The sequence below is a fragment of the Erpetoichthys calabaricus genome, chromosome 6, assembly GCF_900747795.2.
Source record: "Erpetoichthys calabaricus chromosome 6, fErpCal1.3, whole genome shotgun sequence".
Taxonomy (NCBI): domain Eukaryota; kingdom Metazoa; phylum Chordata; class Cladistia; order Polypteriformes; family Polypteridae; genus Erpetoichthys; species Erpetoichthys calabaricus.
In genome coordinates this window covers 152,262,082-152,282,302 of record NC_041399.2, presented here as the reverse complement: position 1 = coordinate 152,282,302, position 20,221 = coordinate 152,262,082, and the positions used below count along the sequence as shown (strand labels likewise).

At 41.7% G+C, this 20,221-nt stretch overlaps 1 protein-coding gene across 2 annotated transcripts in view; it reads right to left on the bottom strand.

Annotated features, from left to right (window-relative positions):
• Positions 1-20,221, bottom strand: part of exoc2 (exocyst complex component 2) — a 340,160-nt gene that overhangs the window by 126,291 nt on the left and 193,648 nt on the right. For both annotated transcript variants that reach the window (XM_028803998.2, XM_028803999.2), the window contains exons 17-18: positions 11,261-11,322; positions 6,598-6,678 (exon numbers count right to left, since the gene is read on the bottom strand). In XM_028803998.2, the coding sequence (XP_028659831.1) occupies positions 6,598-6,678; positions 11,261-11,322 (143 nt within the window). The remainder of the gene's footprint in view (positions 1-6,597; positions 6,679-11,260; positions 11,323-20,221) is intronic.

Genomic DNA, 20,221 nt, shown 5'->3' with positions numbered 1-20,221 from the left:
ACTTTGATCAACTACATACTTAAATGCAAGTTACATATATCCCTCTGTATTAAAATATCTGACACAATTTGCCACAAGAGAATGTGCTTCTTAGAATACATCTCATTTTCAAAAACTGCACCCCTTACCCGTTACAAAGCCGTTAAAATACTAACCCAAAAATCATAAAAAATGTCAAAAATGCAACTTCAAGGACTAAAACTTTAACCTAATAATGGCAACAAAATATTTAATTCACCATTGTGGGTTTAATTCAAAACCAAGCCCCCACAGAAAAATACTTATCACGGATTAACTCCTTAAAATTATACAATACAAACACATATCTAACTCAAACGTCCAGAAAGACATTAGGATTTGATTAATCTTTTCAGAGATGCAGCTAGGCACTAGTCTCTTTTGCAGGCAAGCTTTCATTTTTGTCCACAACTCAGATATTCTAGATGTCTATTTCTCAGCCCCCCACTGCTGCCACCTGCAGTCTTACTTAATGTTTAGACTAATGTACTTGCATTTGCTACACAGCTAGCTCATTTTATTTTTTAAACTGAAAGAACCTTGTGAAACTCACTATAATGAATTAGTGACATAATTTATGTCAAATACAAAAAAAATACTCCACTGGCATCAACCCAGCTATTCAACAAACATGGCAATGACTCTTCAAGAAATCTTTGTTCTTCTATTTTTTTTTTTTTAACTTCTCACGAGAGGGGCAAATAAAAGTAATATCTAAAAACATAAAAGTAATATCTAAAAACATAACAGCAATTGATAATGTGATAAAATTGTAACACATTGTATTGTACTGCTTCTGAAATTTCAATAAAAAGATTATAATCATAAATATTTGTCTTGACTAAGTTAATTGTGACACTATGTTTCATGAAGAAATGTTTCTTTATGATAAAATCGATCAAACAATGTCCTTATCTGGAAGATTTTTGATAATGCAGATAATCAAAAAATGACTTATCCTGATGTACCTTAAGCGGGGGAAATAAGTATTGAATGCATCAATGTTTTTCCACTGTAAATATATTTCCAATGAGGCTAGTGACATGAAATGTACACCAGATGTCAGTAACAACACAAATACATAGAAATCAAAACAAATAAGTCCATGAAGTTTGTGTAATAAAGTGGAATGACAGAGGGTAAAAAGGTATTGAACACATGAAGAAAAGGAAGTGCAGAAAGGCATGGAAAGCCAACAAACCAGCTGAAATCTGTCAGTATTTAGAAATTATTCCTTCCCCCCTATCAGTGAAAATTAATATTAGCTTGTTTTTGTCCTATTTGATGGCCTATAAAAAGGTTTCTCATTACCAAGGTGTCACAAATGAAGCATCTCATGATGGGTGAAAGCAAAGAACTCTCATGACCTTTGCAACCTTATTGTTGCAAAACATACTGATGGAACTGGTTTCCGACGTATTTCTAAACTTCTGAATGTTCCACAGTGAGCACTGTTGGGGCCATAATCTGGATGTGGAAAGAACATCATTTCACCATAAACCGGCCATGACCAGGTGCTTCTTGCAAGATTTCTGACAGAGGAGTCAAAAGAATAATCAGAAGAGTTGTCTAAGGGCCAAGGACCACTCACGGAGAGCTTCAGAAAGACTTGGAATTAGCAGGTACAGTTGCTTCAAAGAAAACAATTAAGTACTGCACTCAACCGCCATGGCCTCTATGCACGCTCACTGAACAAGACTCCACTGCTGAAGAAAAAGCATGTTGAAGCTTGTTTAAAGTTTGCTGCACAACATTTGGACAAGCCAATGAAATGCTGGGAGAATATAGTCTGGTCAGATAAGACTATATTAAACTCTTTGGATGTCATTGCACACACCATGTTTGGAGAAGAAATTGCACTGCACATCACTCCAAACGTACCATACCAATAGTTTGGATGTAGGAACATCATGGTGTGGTTCTGTTATTCAGTTTATGGTACAGGCAGACTTCATATAATTTAAGGAAAGATAAATGGAGAAATGTACTGGGATATTCTTGATAAGAATCTGCTGCCATCTACCAGGATGCTAAAGATGAAAGGAGAATGGACATTTTAGCAAGACAATGATCCCAAGCATGCAGCCAAGGAAACTCTTAATTGGTTTCAGAGAAATGGCCCAGTCCGTCAGCCGATTTGAATCCAATTGAAAATCTATGGAAAGAACTGAAGATCAGAGCCTCCGGAACCTTTAGAATTTGAAGACAGTTTGTGTGGAAGAATGGGCCAAAATAACACCTGAGCAAAGCATACAACTAGTTTCTCTATACAAGAGGCATCTTGAAGCTGTCATTACCAACAAAGGCTTTTCTACTAAGTATTAAATCAATTTCAATAAGTATGTTCAATACTTATTTCCTGTGTCATTCCACTTTATTACACAACTTAAATGATAGACTTATTGGTTTTGATTTCTTTGTATGTGGGGATTACTTGGGTTGTTACCAACATCTGGTTAAAATGTCATGTCAATAGTCCCATTACAAATATACTTACTGAGAAAAACATTGATGCATTCAATACTTATTTTCCCCGCTGCACTCTTTATGGCGAGATCAGTTGGAGTCTAACGTAACAGCAAAGTAATGCAAAGTAATGGAATGGAATGCTAATCGGCTTACTGATGCAAAATTACTATGAAAAATACTTAAACCCTGGGTGTTGTCAGTGTTCCTCTTTCACAAGACGTCTATGATGTTGCAACCTAACTACACTTAGGCAGATTTTCCAGAACCAAAGATGTATACTGAATCTACAGTAACCTGTATCAAAGGAACAATGAAAATGAGAGATGCCTGAAAGCTATAGATCTTAGTGTTAATTACCATTTGTGTTTAAGACATTATTCAAATGTGTATGCATTATAATCAACCCTTAAGTTTAAAGGCTTAATTCAGAATATTAGTGGAATTGTAGTCTTACTAACCAAGATGTTGGTGCCTTCAAATTAGGTTATATGTAGCTGGTGGGATGTTGGTACACTGCACTATTTCTTTTAACTAACTTCCAACTTACACAAAGTAAATACAGGTAGTCCCCAGGTTACGGACATCCAACCTACGACTTACGAACAGGCCGCAGCAGCAACGCATGCGTCTCAGTAACTGCCGCTCTGTTATCTTCGACCTGGGGACACTGCAAGCGGCGGCTGGACGGTGGCTGGAGGGGGGGCGATTTCGCTGCTCGCACAGTGTAGTGACCCCTGGGTGGCTCCCGGTGGCAAGCGGTTTCACTGCTCGCCCACCACACACGGCTGCCCCGTTTGTTCTCAGTGAGCTGCTGGTAATGCTGCAAGCAGTGGCTGGATGGAGGCTGGAGGGGGGGCGATTTCGCTGCTAGCGCAGTGTAGTGTCCCTCGGGCGGCTCCTAGCGGCAAGTGGTTTCACTGCCCGCCCACCACACATGGCTGCCCTGTTCGTTCTCGGTGGGCGGCTGGTAATGCTGCAAGCGGTGTTCCAGTTGTGGCTGAACTGAGGCCATTGAGAGTGAACAGGGCGGCGGGGGATAGCATTGTAGTGTGCATCAGATGGCTGCCTATTGAATGGGGGTGATTCACTACCCACCTTTGGCCGCACCGTGTTCGTTCTCGGTGGGCGGACACTGCAGGCAGCATACTGTAGTGGAGGTGACTGTGAGGTGGGCTGGTGATAAACCGCCCGTCGATAACACCATTCATTCTCAATAGCAAGCCTGCTTGTACTGTTATATACATAGCAGGAAGTTGTCTCTTGTCAGTATATCAGACGTGTTGATGACTGGTGCCTTCCTGCTGTGATAGCGTGTACAGTGCTGTGCAGAAGAGCTCATTTTAATCTTTTGTCTTCACCCTTCAACAATGTCTCTGAAACACTAATCTGATGCAAGTGCTGGTGATACAGTAAAGAAGAGAAAAACAATCACCATTGAAAATAAAGTAGAAATAATAAAAAGGTCAGAGAGGGGTGAAACTCCATCATTCATTGGCAGAGCTCTTGCTTACAGTTGGTCAACAATAGCATTTATTAAACTTATGTACCTGTTCCGACTTACATACAAATTCAACAAGTACAAACCTACAGCCTCTATCTCATACGTATCCTGGGGACTGCCTGTACTTCAGTTACTTCTGTGAGATAACAGACAAATATGTAAATGAAGCAGCTACACATCCTATATATATATGGTCTGTGTATTTTTTTGTGCTTTCCTACCCTAATACAAATAAAAAAGTGATTACTAAAATAATGACAGTTAGTGTAGGTGTAATAAAAAAGGTTTTCTCTGTAACAGGAGAAGGGATGAAATAAAGGAGTAAGAGGGGGGGTTGGTCGCTTCAGTGCAAAACCAGCTACAAAGATTGGAATGTTTGGGATGATAGCGAAAGAATGTGCAAAAACTTGCTTCTCATAAAGAGTTTCAGAATGTTATGGGAATACAGTCAAGGCTATGTACTTGTTTTTCACTTCGAGGGGCTTCATTGCAAGCAATGCTTGTTATTGTGTGTCTTCTGATACTAGGCACCATCTCAGTGAGGGCCAAGTAGAAGAAAAACAATACTGCGTCCTGTGGAAGGGTGTGTGCTGAAACTGATCACTTCTGTATACACTGCTTACATGTAAGCCATTTTGGGTAAGGACACTCAATTAGTATATAAGGGAAGGTTCCGCCCTCAGTTTCTTCGGAAGCTCAACCGTGGGGAACGTGCACACCGCCCGGTATTGGACCAGGCTCACGAGTTGATCCTCTGACGAGACTGACACGCGGGCTCCCTCAGTCTACTGGTCTAGGATGATGGCTCTGGGTCTTTTGATATTACTGTAAGTATAGTATAATTCATATATCTGTATTACTGTAAGTCAATAGTATAATTTATATATATATATTACTGTAAGTCAATAGTACAATTCCTATATCTGCATGTATATTGCTATTATATTGTATGTAACTGATATTATATTTGAACAAGTAAACACAATTGAAGTATTGGACCTTTCCTCTCTGATTCCTGCCTGCTTATTTTCTCTTAAAACCTTGGAACCATCTTCCCAAACTAAAACAGTAGGACAGTGTGACATTATCCATTTGGCTAAGGCACAAGTGTTGACTTTAAAAGCGGTTACCAGACATTCTTATTGCCAGATAAAAAGTCTCTTTTTCAATGGTGGGGTCCTTCTTTGAAATACGGACTTTGCGCCTTATCTGATGATTGATCATAGACCAAGTAACACTTAGATACAACTCTCAGAAACAGAAGCTGTACACTCAAGTTCAAACAAAGGACCATAACTTAAGAATGAGTCACATTAATGGACAGAACTTTACACCAATAGTCAAAACAATCAGATTATATGCACCCAAGAAACCAATGGCAAACCCTCCATTCCTTCCTTTAAAAATCCTTGTAAGACCCTAACTCGTTTCTTCTCCATCAGGCTCACTGCTTGACCTGACCATACTTCTGGTGTATAGAAGAGATCCCAGTGTTTATAGGGTGTGGCAGCAAAGAAGTTGGAGCAATACCATCTACTCCAAAGGGGTAAATGGGGCTGAACTTAAAAGGTTTAATAAGATACATCCAAGTTTTAAAATTCAAATTAAAGAAGACAAATGTAGAGTTAGTTATCACAAGTGTTCAAACTACTGACTGCTCTGGTACAGGTACTGTTCATTAACGCAGACCAAAGTATTTGCAAACATCACAAATCTTTTCATTTGGTATTTGTGTACATTCGCGTTCATTGACTGTTATCAATTTATCGATTGTTGCAGTTTTGCAAGATAAACCTTATGTTTGACATGACCCTGTTAAAAAAAAAAAAAGTTCATTGCCATGAGGTCTGGTCTGGTGAACGCGAGGGCTACCTCTTCATTCAATCCATCTGTTTGGCAGATTGTATTATGATAGGCCCTTGCATCATGATAGTAGTGGGGAGCTGCTCCATCCTTTTGGAAATAAAACTGGTCTTCATCCCTAAAATGCTAAATTAGCCCTAGCCTGTGTCTGCAAGCTTGCCCGCTCTATGATGGACTGGAATGCTGCCTACTAGGTATTCATCCTGTTTACACCTGATGCTTACTGGCATATGCTCTAGCTGCCATACGATGCGGCCCTGTTTAACAGGGTTAGAAGGATAAACTGATGCCTATAGAATCAGTTTAGTTCTTGCCACTTGATTGCATACTACATGCATGAACTCTCTTCATTGAAGCAAACACAAGCATTATCAATCCACTGGCAGCAGGGAATATCTTTGTGAAAGAAATAAGCTTCTGTATATTGAAAGAATTTAAGCAATTTTAAGTGTGATTTTTTTCCAGTTATTACTATCCAGTTCTCTATAGCATAGAAAAAGCAATTTGGAAGTAGCATTCAGTATTGTAATAACAGCACTTGGTGATGACTTTGAGATGAAACTTACCCTTGAAGATGCAAAATCTGACAGTAGTTGTTGAATATTCTATTAAATATTTGCCACTGAATTTATAAGCTCAGTCTCAAAAGTATTATTACACATGCAAAGTCCAGTGAATTTCTTATATTGCATGTGTCACTAACATACACCTTGACAACTGACATAAAAGCAGACTTGATTACTTACATTAACTTCACCTGTCTTGCACTCCAAAGGCTCCTTAAGCGATTGTAGTGTTTGAAATACACACTGCTCAAATTTTGAAGGCTAAAACAAAAAAAAAATTTGTTAAAAATAGATTGACAGTTATACATTCCTAATGTATTTCTATCGTTTGGCTCAAAGCAGAAAGATTGACAGTTATACATTCCTAATGTATTTCTATCGTTTGGCTCAAAGCAGAAAATAATTTGACATGAACCCTTTTTTATACACATAGTTGATTAACTGCAAAATGAAAGAATTAAGCCTGCATGTTAGAACTTGTTAAGGAACTTGTTCTAATACGGACTATACACTAAGATTTACTTCAGTTTCCCTCTTAGGCGGTGAGTTGTGGCAGTCCCCTGGGTTTCAATACATGCAAGATAATCATCAGTTAGGGATTTTGATGATTCTGTGGCATTTCCCACTAAAAATGCTTTTACCTTACCCTACTGTTGATGACAAGGCCTTGTTCAAATTACACCAGAGTGTGGTTCATGTTTTAAGAGCCAGACATGGAGTCAAACACAAGTACTTATTTGTTAGAATTTTGAAATCATTAATTTTATTTGATTATTTCACTTGCCATAATCAAAACCGCACAGAATCAAGATTTAGTAAAGGTCCAGGCCCTTCCAGGAATAATATAACAACAGGGTTTTTTTTCAAGGGTTTTCATTAACTTCAGGATGGACGTTTGCTTTTCTTATATGCCTGACTCCCCTATAATTGCATCTGGCGCCGCCGTGAGTGGCAGCCTTTTCAGCAGCTCCGTGTATGACTGTATATGTATGTGTACTTTTCTACTTTTATTTTTCTATTTTTATTTATTGATCACTCCTATTACTTTATTTTATGTGGATTCGTTCCCTGGACACACTTACTTTTACAACGTTGGCATGGATTTTTACACGCCGAGACTCGCCTATTCAAGTACTCAAATTCGGGCGCTGAGAACAAATGCCAGTGCCGGTGTGGTTCCATATTTACCCGACGAGGTAAGAAGGCGGTATCGTGGCAGCAGAGCCGGCACTAAGCTAAAAAAGAAGCGGCTTGCGAGAAACTGTCGTTTCAAGCCTTCGGTGCCTTCTGTGATTCTGGGGAATGTGAACTCAATCTCAAATAAGATCGACGAACTGGCTGCGCTGGTGAAAAATGTCAGGACCTACAGAGAATGCAGTTTGTTGTGTTTTTGTGAAACCTGGCTAAATAACACCATCCCAGATGCCAACGTGGAGCTACCCGGGTTTAGCACAGTTAGAGCGGACAGAGATGCAAGTACCTGTGGGAAGCACAAAGGAGGAGGACTCGCTCTCTATGTTAATACACGGTGGTGTCACTCTGGACATGTTAACGTCAAAATCTCCACTTGCTTCAGGGATGTCGAACTGTTGGCCGTAAGTTTATGTCCCTACTACTTGCCCAGAGAGTTTGGACACGTCATTGCTGTTATCGTTTACATCCCTCCTCAGGCCGACGTGGAGTCAGCGAGTGACATCATCCATTCCGCTGTTGCTAAGTTACAAACGCAGCACCCTGAGGCGCTTGTGCTAATCGCTGGAGACTTTAACCATGTGACGCTGGACAAAACATCACCTGCATTCTCCCAGTATGTGGACTGTAACACCTGGGGAAATAAGACTATTGATTTACTGTATGCAAACGTTAAAGACGCATACAGCGCCACCCCGCTGCCTGCGCTTGGGAAAGCAGATCATAACCTGGTTCTGCTTCAGCCTCACTATAAACCAAAAGTTAGAGTCCTACCTGTAACCACACGATCATTCAGGAAGTGGACCCCGGAGGCTGAGAATACTCTGAGAGAATGTTTTGGAACTACAGACTGGGATATCCTGCAGGGATCTCATAGTGAGAACATTGAGGAAGTTGTTGACTGCACTACTGACTACATCAACTTCTGTATGGACATTGTAGTTCCAGTAAGAACAGTACGCTGCTATGCTAACAACAAGCCATGGATTACAAGTGACATCAAGGGCCTTTTGAATCAGAAGAAAAGGGCTTTTAAAGGCGGTGATCAGCATAAGCTCAAGCGCGTGCAGAAGGAACTCCGAGTCCAGCTCAGGGCGGCGAAGGAGCAGTACAGGAGAAAGCTGGAGCAGAAGTTGCAGAATAACAGCATGAAGGAAGTGTGGGATGGGATGAAGATCATCACTGGCTGCAGCTCGAAGCGGGGTACCACCATTGAGAGAGACGTGAAGAGAGCAAACCAAATGAACAACTTCTTTAACAGGTTTGACCACCCTAACCCACTCTCACCTCGGAGTATTGAACCCTCCACACATCCTTCTGCTGATACCAGCATAGGAAAGACATCCCCACCCATAATTACAACAGCGCAAGTGAGCAGAGAGCTGAAGAGACTTCGTGCCAGCAAAGCAGCGGGTCCAGATGGAGTACCGCCACGACTGCTGAAGGTCTGTGCATCGGAGCTGGGGGGTCCTCTACAGCGCATCTTCAACCTGAGCCTGGAACAGGGGAGAGTCCCAAGGCTTTGGAAAACATCTTGTATCACCCCAGTCCCAAAGGTATCACGTCCTAGTGAGCTGAATGACTTTCGGCCTGTTGCTCTGACATCACATGTGATGAAGACCACGGAGAGGCTGCTGCTTCACCACCTTAGGCCACAGGTTCAACACGCCCTTGACCCTCTGCAGTTTGCATATCAGGAGAAGGTGGGAGCGGAAGCTGCCATCATCTATATGCTACACCGATCCCTCTCTCACTTGGACAGAGGCAGTGGTGCTGTAAGAATTATGTTTCTAGACTTCTCTAGCGCCTTCAACACAATCCAACTTCTGCTCCTTAGGGACAAGCTGACAGAGATGGGATTAGATTCATACCTAGTGGCATGAATCGTGGACTATCTTAAAGACAGACCTCAGTATGTGCGTCTTGGGAACTGCACGTCTGACATTGTGGTCAGCAACACAGGAGCGCCACAAGGGACTGTACTTTCTCCGGTCCTGTTCAGCCTATATACATCGGACTTCCAATACAACTCGGAGTCCTGCCATGTGCAAAAGTTCGCTGATGACACTGCTATCGTGGGCTGTATCAGGAATGGGCTGGAGGAGGAGTATAGGGACCTAATCAATGACTTTGTTAAATGGTGCGACTCAAACCACCTACACCTGAACACCAACAAAACCAAGGAGCTGGTGGTGGATTTTAGGAGGCCCAGACCCCTCATAGACCCAGTGATCATCAAAGGTGACTGTGTGCAGATGGTGCAGACCTATAAATATCTGGGAGTGCAGCTGGATGATAAATTAGACTGGACTGCCAATACTGATGTGCTGTGCAAGAAAGGACAGAGCCGGTTATACTTCCTTAGAAGGCTGGCTTCCTTCAACATCTGTAATAAGATGCTGCAGATGTTCTATCAAACAGTTGTGGCGAGCGCCCTCTTCTACGCAGTGGTGTGCTGGGGAGGCAGCATTAAGAGGAAAGACGCCTCACGCCTGGACAAACTGGTGAGGAAGGCAGGCTCTATTGTTGGCATGGAGTTGGACAGTTTAACATCTGTGGCAGAGCGAAGGGCGCTCAGCAGGCTCCTATCAATTATGGAGAATCCACTAAATAGTTATCATCTCCAGACAGAAGAGCAGCTTCAGCGACAGACTGCTGTCACTGTCCTGCTCCACAGACAGATTGAGGAGATCGTTCCTCCCCCAAACTATGCGACTCTTTAATTCCACCCGGGGGGGTAAACGTTAATATTTAACATTATACATAGTTATTGTCTGTTTTTTTCACCTGTATTATTATCATTCTTTAATTTAATATTATTTATTGTATCAGTATGCTGCTGCTGAAGAATGTGAATTTCCCATTGGGATTAATAAAGTATGTATGTATGTATGTATGTATGTATGTATGTATGTATGTATGTATGTATGTATGTAGTATGTATGTATGTATGTATGTATGTATGTATGTATGTATGTATGTATCTATCTATCTATCTATCTATCTATCTATCTATCTATCTATCTATCTATCTATCTATCTATCTATCTATCTATCTATCTATCTATCTATCTATCTATCTATCCTTGACAAACTGTAGCTATTTAACAGTTCATGCAAAATAAAACAGAAGATGAGTTTGGGGCAATCCGTCAGACAAGATCTTTAAAACCTTACATTCAGTTGGGAAAGGTTCAGTGAATAAACACTATACTAGGGACATAACATCCTTCAATTTTAGGAGTAGTGAAAAACTTGAATTTAACTAAGAAGTTGAGGCAAGACAACAGAATTGTTATTATTGGTATATGACATAATTAAAACTACTTCCTATTAAAGCAACATAGCTGATGTAAAGGTTACTGTTAAAATACAACAATGTCCAAAAGAACATCTCCTGCAAGCGCTGTGTACAGTTCATTTTCTAAAATTATGTTCCATTTCTTTACTTTAGGGTTATAAAAATTGATCACTGTTAAAAGGTACATTTATGTCAAATTAAATAATATAATATTTTTAGTAATATGTTTGTATTTGGCCACTATAAATTTAAATAAAAAAGCAGTAAAAATGCCTAGATTAAAAATAAAGAAAACTTCTGGGACAGTTTCATCTGTATAAAACCAATCTGTAACTGTGATGCAGTACATACCATTGAAGTGATGCCCTCATTATCAACAATCCAATCTTCTTTCTCAGCCAGGGATTTAACATCTAGGTTTCAAAAAAAGATGCATCAGCAGTAAAGGGTATTTGCTTATAATTAAATAAATATATATACAGTGGAACCTCTAGATACGAGTTTAATTCGTTCCAGAACTGAGCTTGTATAGCGAATTTCTCGTATCTAGAACAAACTTCCCCATTGAAAATAATGGAAATCCAGTTAATCCGTTCCGCACCCCAAATATATTAACATAAAAATCAATTTTCCTAACAAATAACACTGATAAATTATATATACTGTAGTCTACCTTTAATACATAACACTGGTGAATAATATAACTGATTATTAAAAGAATCAAAACAGGTGTCCAAAGTGCAGTAGAGCATTCAATAAATCTTTAAATAAATAATCCTTAAAACAGTTGTGAAGTGGAGGTTTAAAATACACAAGAATAACAATCCTTTAACACGAGGTTAAAACGTCAACAGGAAGCAGTCTTTAAAGAACAGATGACAATCCCCGGTGCTTCTTCTCTGTTAGCGTCTGTGAAAACATAAAAAGATGTAATTGAACAAAATGTATGTGTGTATAGAAAATAGGACAGAGTGATGAAACTTGTTTGTGTTTTGCGTACGTGACAAAAAGCATGTATACTTTCTGGAAGTTTTCTTTTGATGATGTGTGTGACAAGAAAATATACCTTTAGGGTAATGACTTTACAAAATTGGAAAAGTACAATGAGTCAGGACGCTATTTTTTGCTTACGTGGTCAACGATCAGGAGATTAGAAAGGTATAAAAGAACAAGGACATCTGCGCTCGAGGCAGATGAAGCGCGGTGTCCTAGGACTGTGTTTCTCTGACATTTTACCCTTGCCTGGTATGTATTAATAAAAGGTTTTGACTAATTTTAATTTTCTTCTCTGTCTTCAGTCACAAAAAGTGTCCACAGTTTTTGGCGCCCGGACGTGGGGCAAGAGACGGCCGGTCGACTCCTCCAGCGAGACCATTTCAGTGATCCGTCTTACCAGCGGACTGCCGTCAACTTGAGCGCTCCGGCAGCAGAGCATGCAGCTCCGGCAAAAGTTAGGACTGCCCTGTCCTGAAACAGTTCTTGCGTGAGGAGTCCCTGGTCTCCTCTTTGCTACATCCACAGTGACTGAATGGATTTCCAGACAGAGCTTGCACACTTCCAGGCTGGGGTAAGCACCGGGGGATTTCCGAACATTTTTTTATTTTCTAAATAACGGGAGGGCGAGTTTCCTGTTGACCGTCTAGTCATACTCATATCTCAACGGGTTGCTTAAGGTGATGGAGACTTGACCCAAGCAGTTTGACGCATACGAAAGGTCTGACGAAAGGATACTGGCCTCACCCATATCCTAGACTCGGCTGGACGTATTGATGTAGTATTCTGCTGAACCGAATCGGACACGAAGTCACCTGAGCTGGAATCCGGGGATGTGAGCGGACAGGCTAACGGGACGAGTAACGGGGTGGTATGGAAATATAAACCGAAAAGAGCACAGATTGCAGGATTGCTGTTAGGAACGGAATGACACGTAGCGCTATGGAAGATATGTAGCTATGGAAGATATGTAGCGCTATGGAAAAATAAATAAATCTACATACGGAATAAGCAACAAAACCGTGTTCTCCTGGGAACTGAATCAGTACCGATAGTTAGGTGTCTCCCCTTGAAACTAAGAAGGGAACAGTTTAGGTTTAGTGAGTGGCACACTTAATGCCTCGCTGATTCATACGTACAAGGGATTAGGCGAATCAGTATATAGTTGGAAAATTAAATACAGAACCCGGGAGGGCAAGGGAACATAATGGGATCACTAACAGTAAGCCTGTTAATCGCCGCACAGGGGGATCAAAATCATTAGTGCTGGAGGGATTATTTTCGGAGGATCAACAGACGCCCCGTAAAAATGGGTCTCCTAGAAAATTTATAGAAAAGAAGACAGGTTTAGATTTATCCTATTATTTTTTTCCCCTCCTCAGAACCAACCTCAGACACCTCTATTATCCCCTCCTCTATCCCCTATTCCGACTGCCCCCCCCCTGCACTACAACTAGCAGAAGTTTCCCCTGATGATTCCCCAGGCACAGATCACTATGACCCACCCTGTACTAGACAAACCCCCGTCTCCAAATGCACTCGAAGTCAAACCTCCACTCACAAACCAGCTCCAACTTTTTTCTCTTCTGATCCTTCACCTTCACTTACTTGCCTTTTAATAGAAGTTTCCTATCCCCATTATAACCCTGCCCATCCAGCTGGACCCCAAAATCCCACAACAGTTATGATAAATCGGAATTGGGACATCCAAGAACTAAAAGATGTCGTGAATGCACTTCCAGATCCAAAAGAAGTAGGAGGACTAAAATTTGTTGAACAACTTGATCAGTTAGATAAGCCTAATGCTGCTGAATGGACCCAGGTACTTCGTCGAAAGTTTGGGACCACATGGGCCACTGTTAGCAGGGGTGTCCGCAATGACGTTCCATGGGTATGGAACCCAGCTTTAACTCGAGGACAGGGGATAGGTGGAGAAGGCGAATTTAACCCACAATGGGAGGCGTATAAAAAAGGAACGGACTGGTCCCTTATTTCTGCTGTAAAACAAAAGAGAGACGAAACGGTTGATGAATGGGCACATAGGATTCAAGACCTTATGGCTAATCACTCGGGCTTGGGAAATGCTGATGACCGCACCCGAGCTGCAGTTCCACCTTTTGTTTCCGGTTTGCGCCTTGATATACAAAACAAAGTCCGCACTTCCTGTATTGAGTGGGAAAGTGCCACGTTTGTTGAAGTCAAACGACATGCTGAACATGCCGAATCGAACTCTCATGCCAAATTATTGGCAGCACAGATGAACTATTATACCAGGAATACTCCTGACCAAGGTCGAGGATATGGCTTTAGAGGAAGGGGACGAGGACGAGGAAGAGGACGAGGTGGTTTTAGAGCTCCTCCTGTTGACCACACTAAGAATCCTTTTATTCCCTCTCCCTTAAATTCCAATGCTAATTCCTTCTCTTGCTACGCCTGTGGTGAAACTGGACATTTTCGTCGGGAGTGCCCTCACAGACAGCAACAGCCCCCACCTCCCCTTATTCCACCTGTTTTCTCTGACACCCCTGACTAACAATACTGGCCATAGGAAAACGCTGGGACCTCCAGCCACTCTTTTCAACTACCTTTGCTCACCCATAATTCAGAGACTGATCCTTTACTGACATTGTTTGTTGATGGCACTGAGACTGTTTTCTTAATCGACACTGGTGCCACTCGCTCGCTGGCAAAGGTCCCTGCCTCAAACGAAACTGTTACTGTGCTTACTGCTTCTGGACAACCTCACCTTCTTCAAGTATCAAAACCTCTTCAAGTCCAGTCACGTCCTGGCGGACATACCTTGTTCAACCCCCAAGTTGTTGTGTCAAATTACCCCTTACCCCAAACCCTCTTTTACTTCTGGTACTTGCCCCGAAACCCTTCACATCTACTGTGTTTTTATTTCATCCACAAAGGCAGCTGCTTCTGTTCATTTTACATGCTCACAGCACATATATTATCTTGGCAAAATAGTGCCTCATATTTTTCCTTAGCTAAATCACACACTGTTAAATGGGAGAAAATAGGACCATGGGTGGAAAAATGCCTTGAAAGAACAGACTGGTTACAAGTTACTCCAGGTATTTTTGATACTCCTGACCATTTAATTACTAAAGTAGTGTTTCAAAGGATAGCCCACTGTGAGCCTCTGGTGATCCACCCGAAATCCTCCTTCCGCCCGCACCGTGCCCAATATCCTTTGTCTCCCGAAACAGAGGCTGGCATCTCCGCCGTACATCCCGATCTCGTCAAACGCGGTACCGCCGATGGACATGGACCGTCATGCCTCAGGGATACAGAGAAGCCCTTTGTGTTTATGGTTAAGCTCTTGCCCAGAATTTGGACGGCGTTTGGCCGGAAACAGTATGTAGAATAAATCGCGACGGAAGAAAATTGTACAATAGATACCCAGAAATTGTTGCTGTTTCTGTGGGAAAAATGGCCATAAAGTTTCTAAGGTTAAGCTGCAGCTAAACAAAACAACAGGTTATGTCTGTTTTAGGTATTCTGGGCTACTGCAGACAGTGGGTTCTAAATTTTACTGAAAGAGCACAGCCGTTGCAACAACTGGCTGAGAAGGCTCTCTGTAACCTCAAAGCTACTCTTTTATCTGCACCCACGCTAGGTTTGCCTGATCATTCTCGTCCATTCACTTTGTTCGTGGACGAAAAGCAGGGATTTATGAATGCAGTACATGGAAATATGAATGCAGAACATGGAAACAACATGGAGATACACAAAGACCGGTGACTTATTTTTCTAAAAAAACTGGATCCAGTGGCCGCAGCACTTCCTCCGTGTCTTCGTGCTGAGGCTGCAACAACAGAAGCTGTATTAGCAAGCACGGATGTAGTTCTCATGAGCCCCCTAACAGTTAAAGTGCCTCACGCTGTACATTCTATCCTAGTACAAGCAAAAAACTTCACATCTCAACTAGTTACGCAGTGGTCCAAGGGGACCGCCTGCTGGAAGCAAATCGAATTTCATCAAGCTAAGTGCACAAACAGCTGAACTCGTAGAAACACTCAAGCATGTCAGCTGTCCGAAGGGAAGATCGTAACAATTTATACAGATTCCAGGTATGCTTTTGGAGTCTGCCATGATCATGGAGCACTATGGAAACTAAGGGGATTTAAGACCAGTACTGGAGAGCTCTAACTAAAAACTGAAAAAGATAATTATCAATTTGTGTAATTGGTTTAACGCAAATGAATGTCTCCACTTTTGTTTAAGGCTTGTAAATATACAAAAATATTTTTCCTTTTAAACCCTGATCAAGTTTGAAGGAAAAATACTCTTTAATAATATTACATGAGAAGGGAGACAAGTTTTTTGGCGATAAGCGGAATGTGTCTAATTGTGATATGAATGGAAGTTGTGTATTTTAGGTACTATAAAGGAAGAGCATGGTGACGCAGTGGTCAGCACACTTTATACGAATAAAGGTTCAAGCACGTATGTTTTCCTTGTTAATAATAAGCATGAAGGAAAAGACGCGTTTAAGTATGTTGCATAGATAACCTTTAAGCACAACCTCGCGTGAGAGATTTCTGTGAATAAAGTACAATTGAAAGAAAACTTTATTTTATGAATGAAATGCAATTGTGAAAGAGATGTTGAAAAACATTGGGAAGCTGTAGGTTTCTTTACATATGCAGAGCAATTTTGCAGATGCTGTGCAATATGTCAAAAGTTTAATGTGGGAAAAGGTACCCAGGTAAGTCCCGCCGTTACCCCTAATCCAATGGGTCTGTTTGAACACCTCCAAATGGATTTCATTGAACTAACCCCGTCTAAAGGGTACCGATATTGTCTTGTGATTGTCGATGTGTTCTCCCGATGAATAGAGGCTTTCCCTTCAAGACACAGCGATGCCAAAACAGTAGCTAAAGCACTAATTAAAGAGATTATTCCAAGATGGGGTATCCCTCAAAAGTTACAAACAGATAATGGCACTCATTTTGTGAACTCCATTATAAATGAATTAACCACCTGGCTATTGTGAATACCATCCCCAAAGCGGAGGCATCGTAGAACGATGCAATGGCATTTTAAAAGCTAAACTCGCAAAAATTTGTGAACAAACTAATTTATCATGGCCGGATGCACTACCCTTAGCTTTAATGGGACTAAGGGGACGGACACACCGACAACTGGGACTATCGCCGTTTAAGATTCTGACCGGACGTCCCATGCCCGTTGGCATGGTTGTAATGTGAATTTGCATACTGTGGACAATGATCTTCTCTCTAGTCTTGCAGGTTTGCGAACCTCGTTGAAGGAAATCCACCAGCAGGTTAATCAAGCCTGGAGGACCAGCCCCCTTTCCAAGGATTTACCAATTCCTTTGGGCACCTGGATCCTGGTTCGAGATACTCGGAGGAAACACTGGCATCAGCCTAGGTGGAGAGGATCATTCCAAATTTTTCTATCCACACCACACGCCGTGAAAGTTGAAGGACTGCCTGCCTGGATTCACGCCTCACATTGCAAGAGATGGCACCCTTGATTGCTGTGCTAATATGTTTTTCTTTTCCCTTGTCTACTGCCCTGGTCACCTTGACTTTCCCGTTGGGAATTACCACATCAGTGCAATTTGATTTCTGCTCTATTATCAACTGTGGGACTGGTCGACAAGCCCAGTGGACCGGATCTGACAAATACGTGTGTATGAGGGGAAGTGACTGCGACAACTGGCAATGGGTTTTTGCTAACACTGGAACTGAGGACTGGGGTTATCAACCTTTTGAGGCCCAAAAATATGGTTTGAAAAATCGGTTTTCTATCATAAAAGGACATGCCTCTCATGAATGTGCTGACAACCATTGTAACCCCTTGATCATTACTTTGAAGAACCCCTTTTTGCATGACTCAGGTATTTATGTATTAGGGGCATATGTATCTGGAACAGACCCTTTAGGGAGATTTCTAATTAAGATTGACAATCCTGTTACTAACACCCCTCATTCTCTGGCACACACACCCATCTCCCCAACTTTTGGTTCAGATTTTTCTCCTGTTAAGATTATGAATATTTCCACCCTTTCGTCCACTTTTTCAGTAGAAACTGGTTATGGGGATCAGAATAGATGGTTGCAGTGGGTTCTCTATTCAGCTAAGCAAGTTAATCGTTCTCATTGTTATGCGTGTTCTGCAGCCCGTCCTCATTTAGCTACAGTCCCTTTCCCATTATCTAACATTTCTGACCCCGTGGGGTTGCCCTGCCTTCTGTACTTATTCACTACTTCCAAGAAACCCCTCTCTAGTTCAAAGTGTTCTAATCTATCTATTCTTTTTCCCCCCACCCGTCACATGGATACCCCTATGTTTCAAACTCACGAAGGAAATTATACATGTTTCAAATCTTATGGAACGACATGGGTAGGAGAATTACCATTTTCTTTCTGTTCTCAAACTTTTCAGGTTAACTTTTCTCTGAACACCGTTCTGTCTTCCTTTCTTCTCTCCCAAACCACTCCTAGATCAGATATTTGGTGGATGTGTCGTAGGTCCAAATTATTTGCCACCCTTCCCCCTAACTTGTCTGGTACCTGTGCTCCAATCCAATTAGTTATGCCTTTTAGACTTCTATCCTTACCTCCCTCTCACTCCCCATATTATTCCACACCTCCTTTTTATTTCCGACATACCCGCTCCCTTTTCCATATGCCTACTAATATCTCCTTACATGGCCCTGGAGTATACATAGATGCTATTGGAGTCCCTAGGGGTGTCCCAGACAGATTTAAAGCTAGGGATCAAGTTGCTGCCGGTTTTGAATCTATCATACCCCAAATTACTATTAATAAGAATGTAGACTGGATTAATTACCTTTATTATAACCAACAACGTTTCCTTAACTTCACCAAAGACGCTATTGAAGGCATACATGAACAGCTTGATCGTACTTCTCTGATGACTTGGCAAAATCGTCTAGCCCTGGACATGTTACTTGCGGAAAAGGGAGGTGTCTGTGCTATGTTTGGTGATGCTTGTTGTACATATATTCCAAATAATACCGCGCCAGATGGATCAATAACTCGTGCATTGGCAGGCCTCACTGCTCTCTCTAAAGAACTTTCCACTAATTCTGGCATTACAAATCCTTGGGATCAGTGGTTTACATCCTCCTTCGGATCCTGGGGACAATGGATAAGATCTGTTTTCATTTCTTTGGTTGTGACATTTTGTCTCCTCCTCCTGTTTGGTTGTTGTATTATCCCTTTGTTTCGCTATATAATATCTAAGTACTTTACCGCCTCTATGGAAAGGGCATATATGCTACATGAGGAGCGCATGTCTCGTATAGTTTCTTCCACTTTCTCTCCCCCTTCCCCTTCATCAACCATTTCAAAATAGAATTATATAGGCCCACATCATTTTTTGTTCAAAAAGGGAGGAGTGTGAAAACATAAAAAGATGTAATTGAACAAAATGTATGTGTGTATAGAAAATAGGACAGAGTGATGAAACTTGTTTGTGTTTTGCGTACGTGACAAAAAGCATGTATACTTTCTGGAAGTTTTCTTTTGATGATGTGTGTGACAAGAAAATATACCTTTAGGGTAATGACTTTACAAAATTGGAAAAGTACAATGAGTCAGGACGCTATTTTTTGCTTACGTGGTCAACGATCAGGAGATTAGAAAGGTATAAAAGAACAAGGACATCTGCGCTCGAGGCAGATGAAGCGCGGTGTCCTAGGACTGTGTTTCTCTGACATTTTACCCTTGCCTGGTATGTATTAATAAAAGGTTTTGACTAATTTTAATTTTCTTCTCTGTCTTCAGTCACAAAAAGTGTCCACACGTCTCACCTGCTTCTCCCATGCGGGCTCTGCAACAGGCGAGACACTCTTAATGCAGCTGACCTTCTCTACACCGTCCTACTTCAGCTGTTTGGCTCGCCTGTTCAGCTCACTGTTCAGCTACACGCGAGCCTGCACTCGCTCGCTCTCCCGCACCGACTTCCTACTGCTGCCGATTCCTGCTGCTTCCTGCAACCTCCGTTCTCTCTCCTCTCTTTTCTTTTACTTCTTCTCCCCCTTAACCGGCTCGCGCTTCTCTATATATGCGGGGAGGACATGGCAGCTGCAGCCCATCAGCCACAGGAACAATCATGGATGTGGGCAGTTTCCCACCTGTGCACTTAGGTGAGAAACGCAGACACCGCAGATCGCCCTGCAGCTTGCTACAGCTACCACGCCCCCTCGCTAAGCTGCGAGCTATACCCACTTTTGAATTTCTCGTATACAGAGGTAATCGTATCTCGAGGTTCCACTGTGTATATATATACATATATATATATATATATATATAT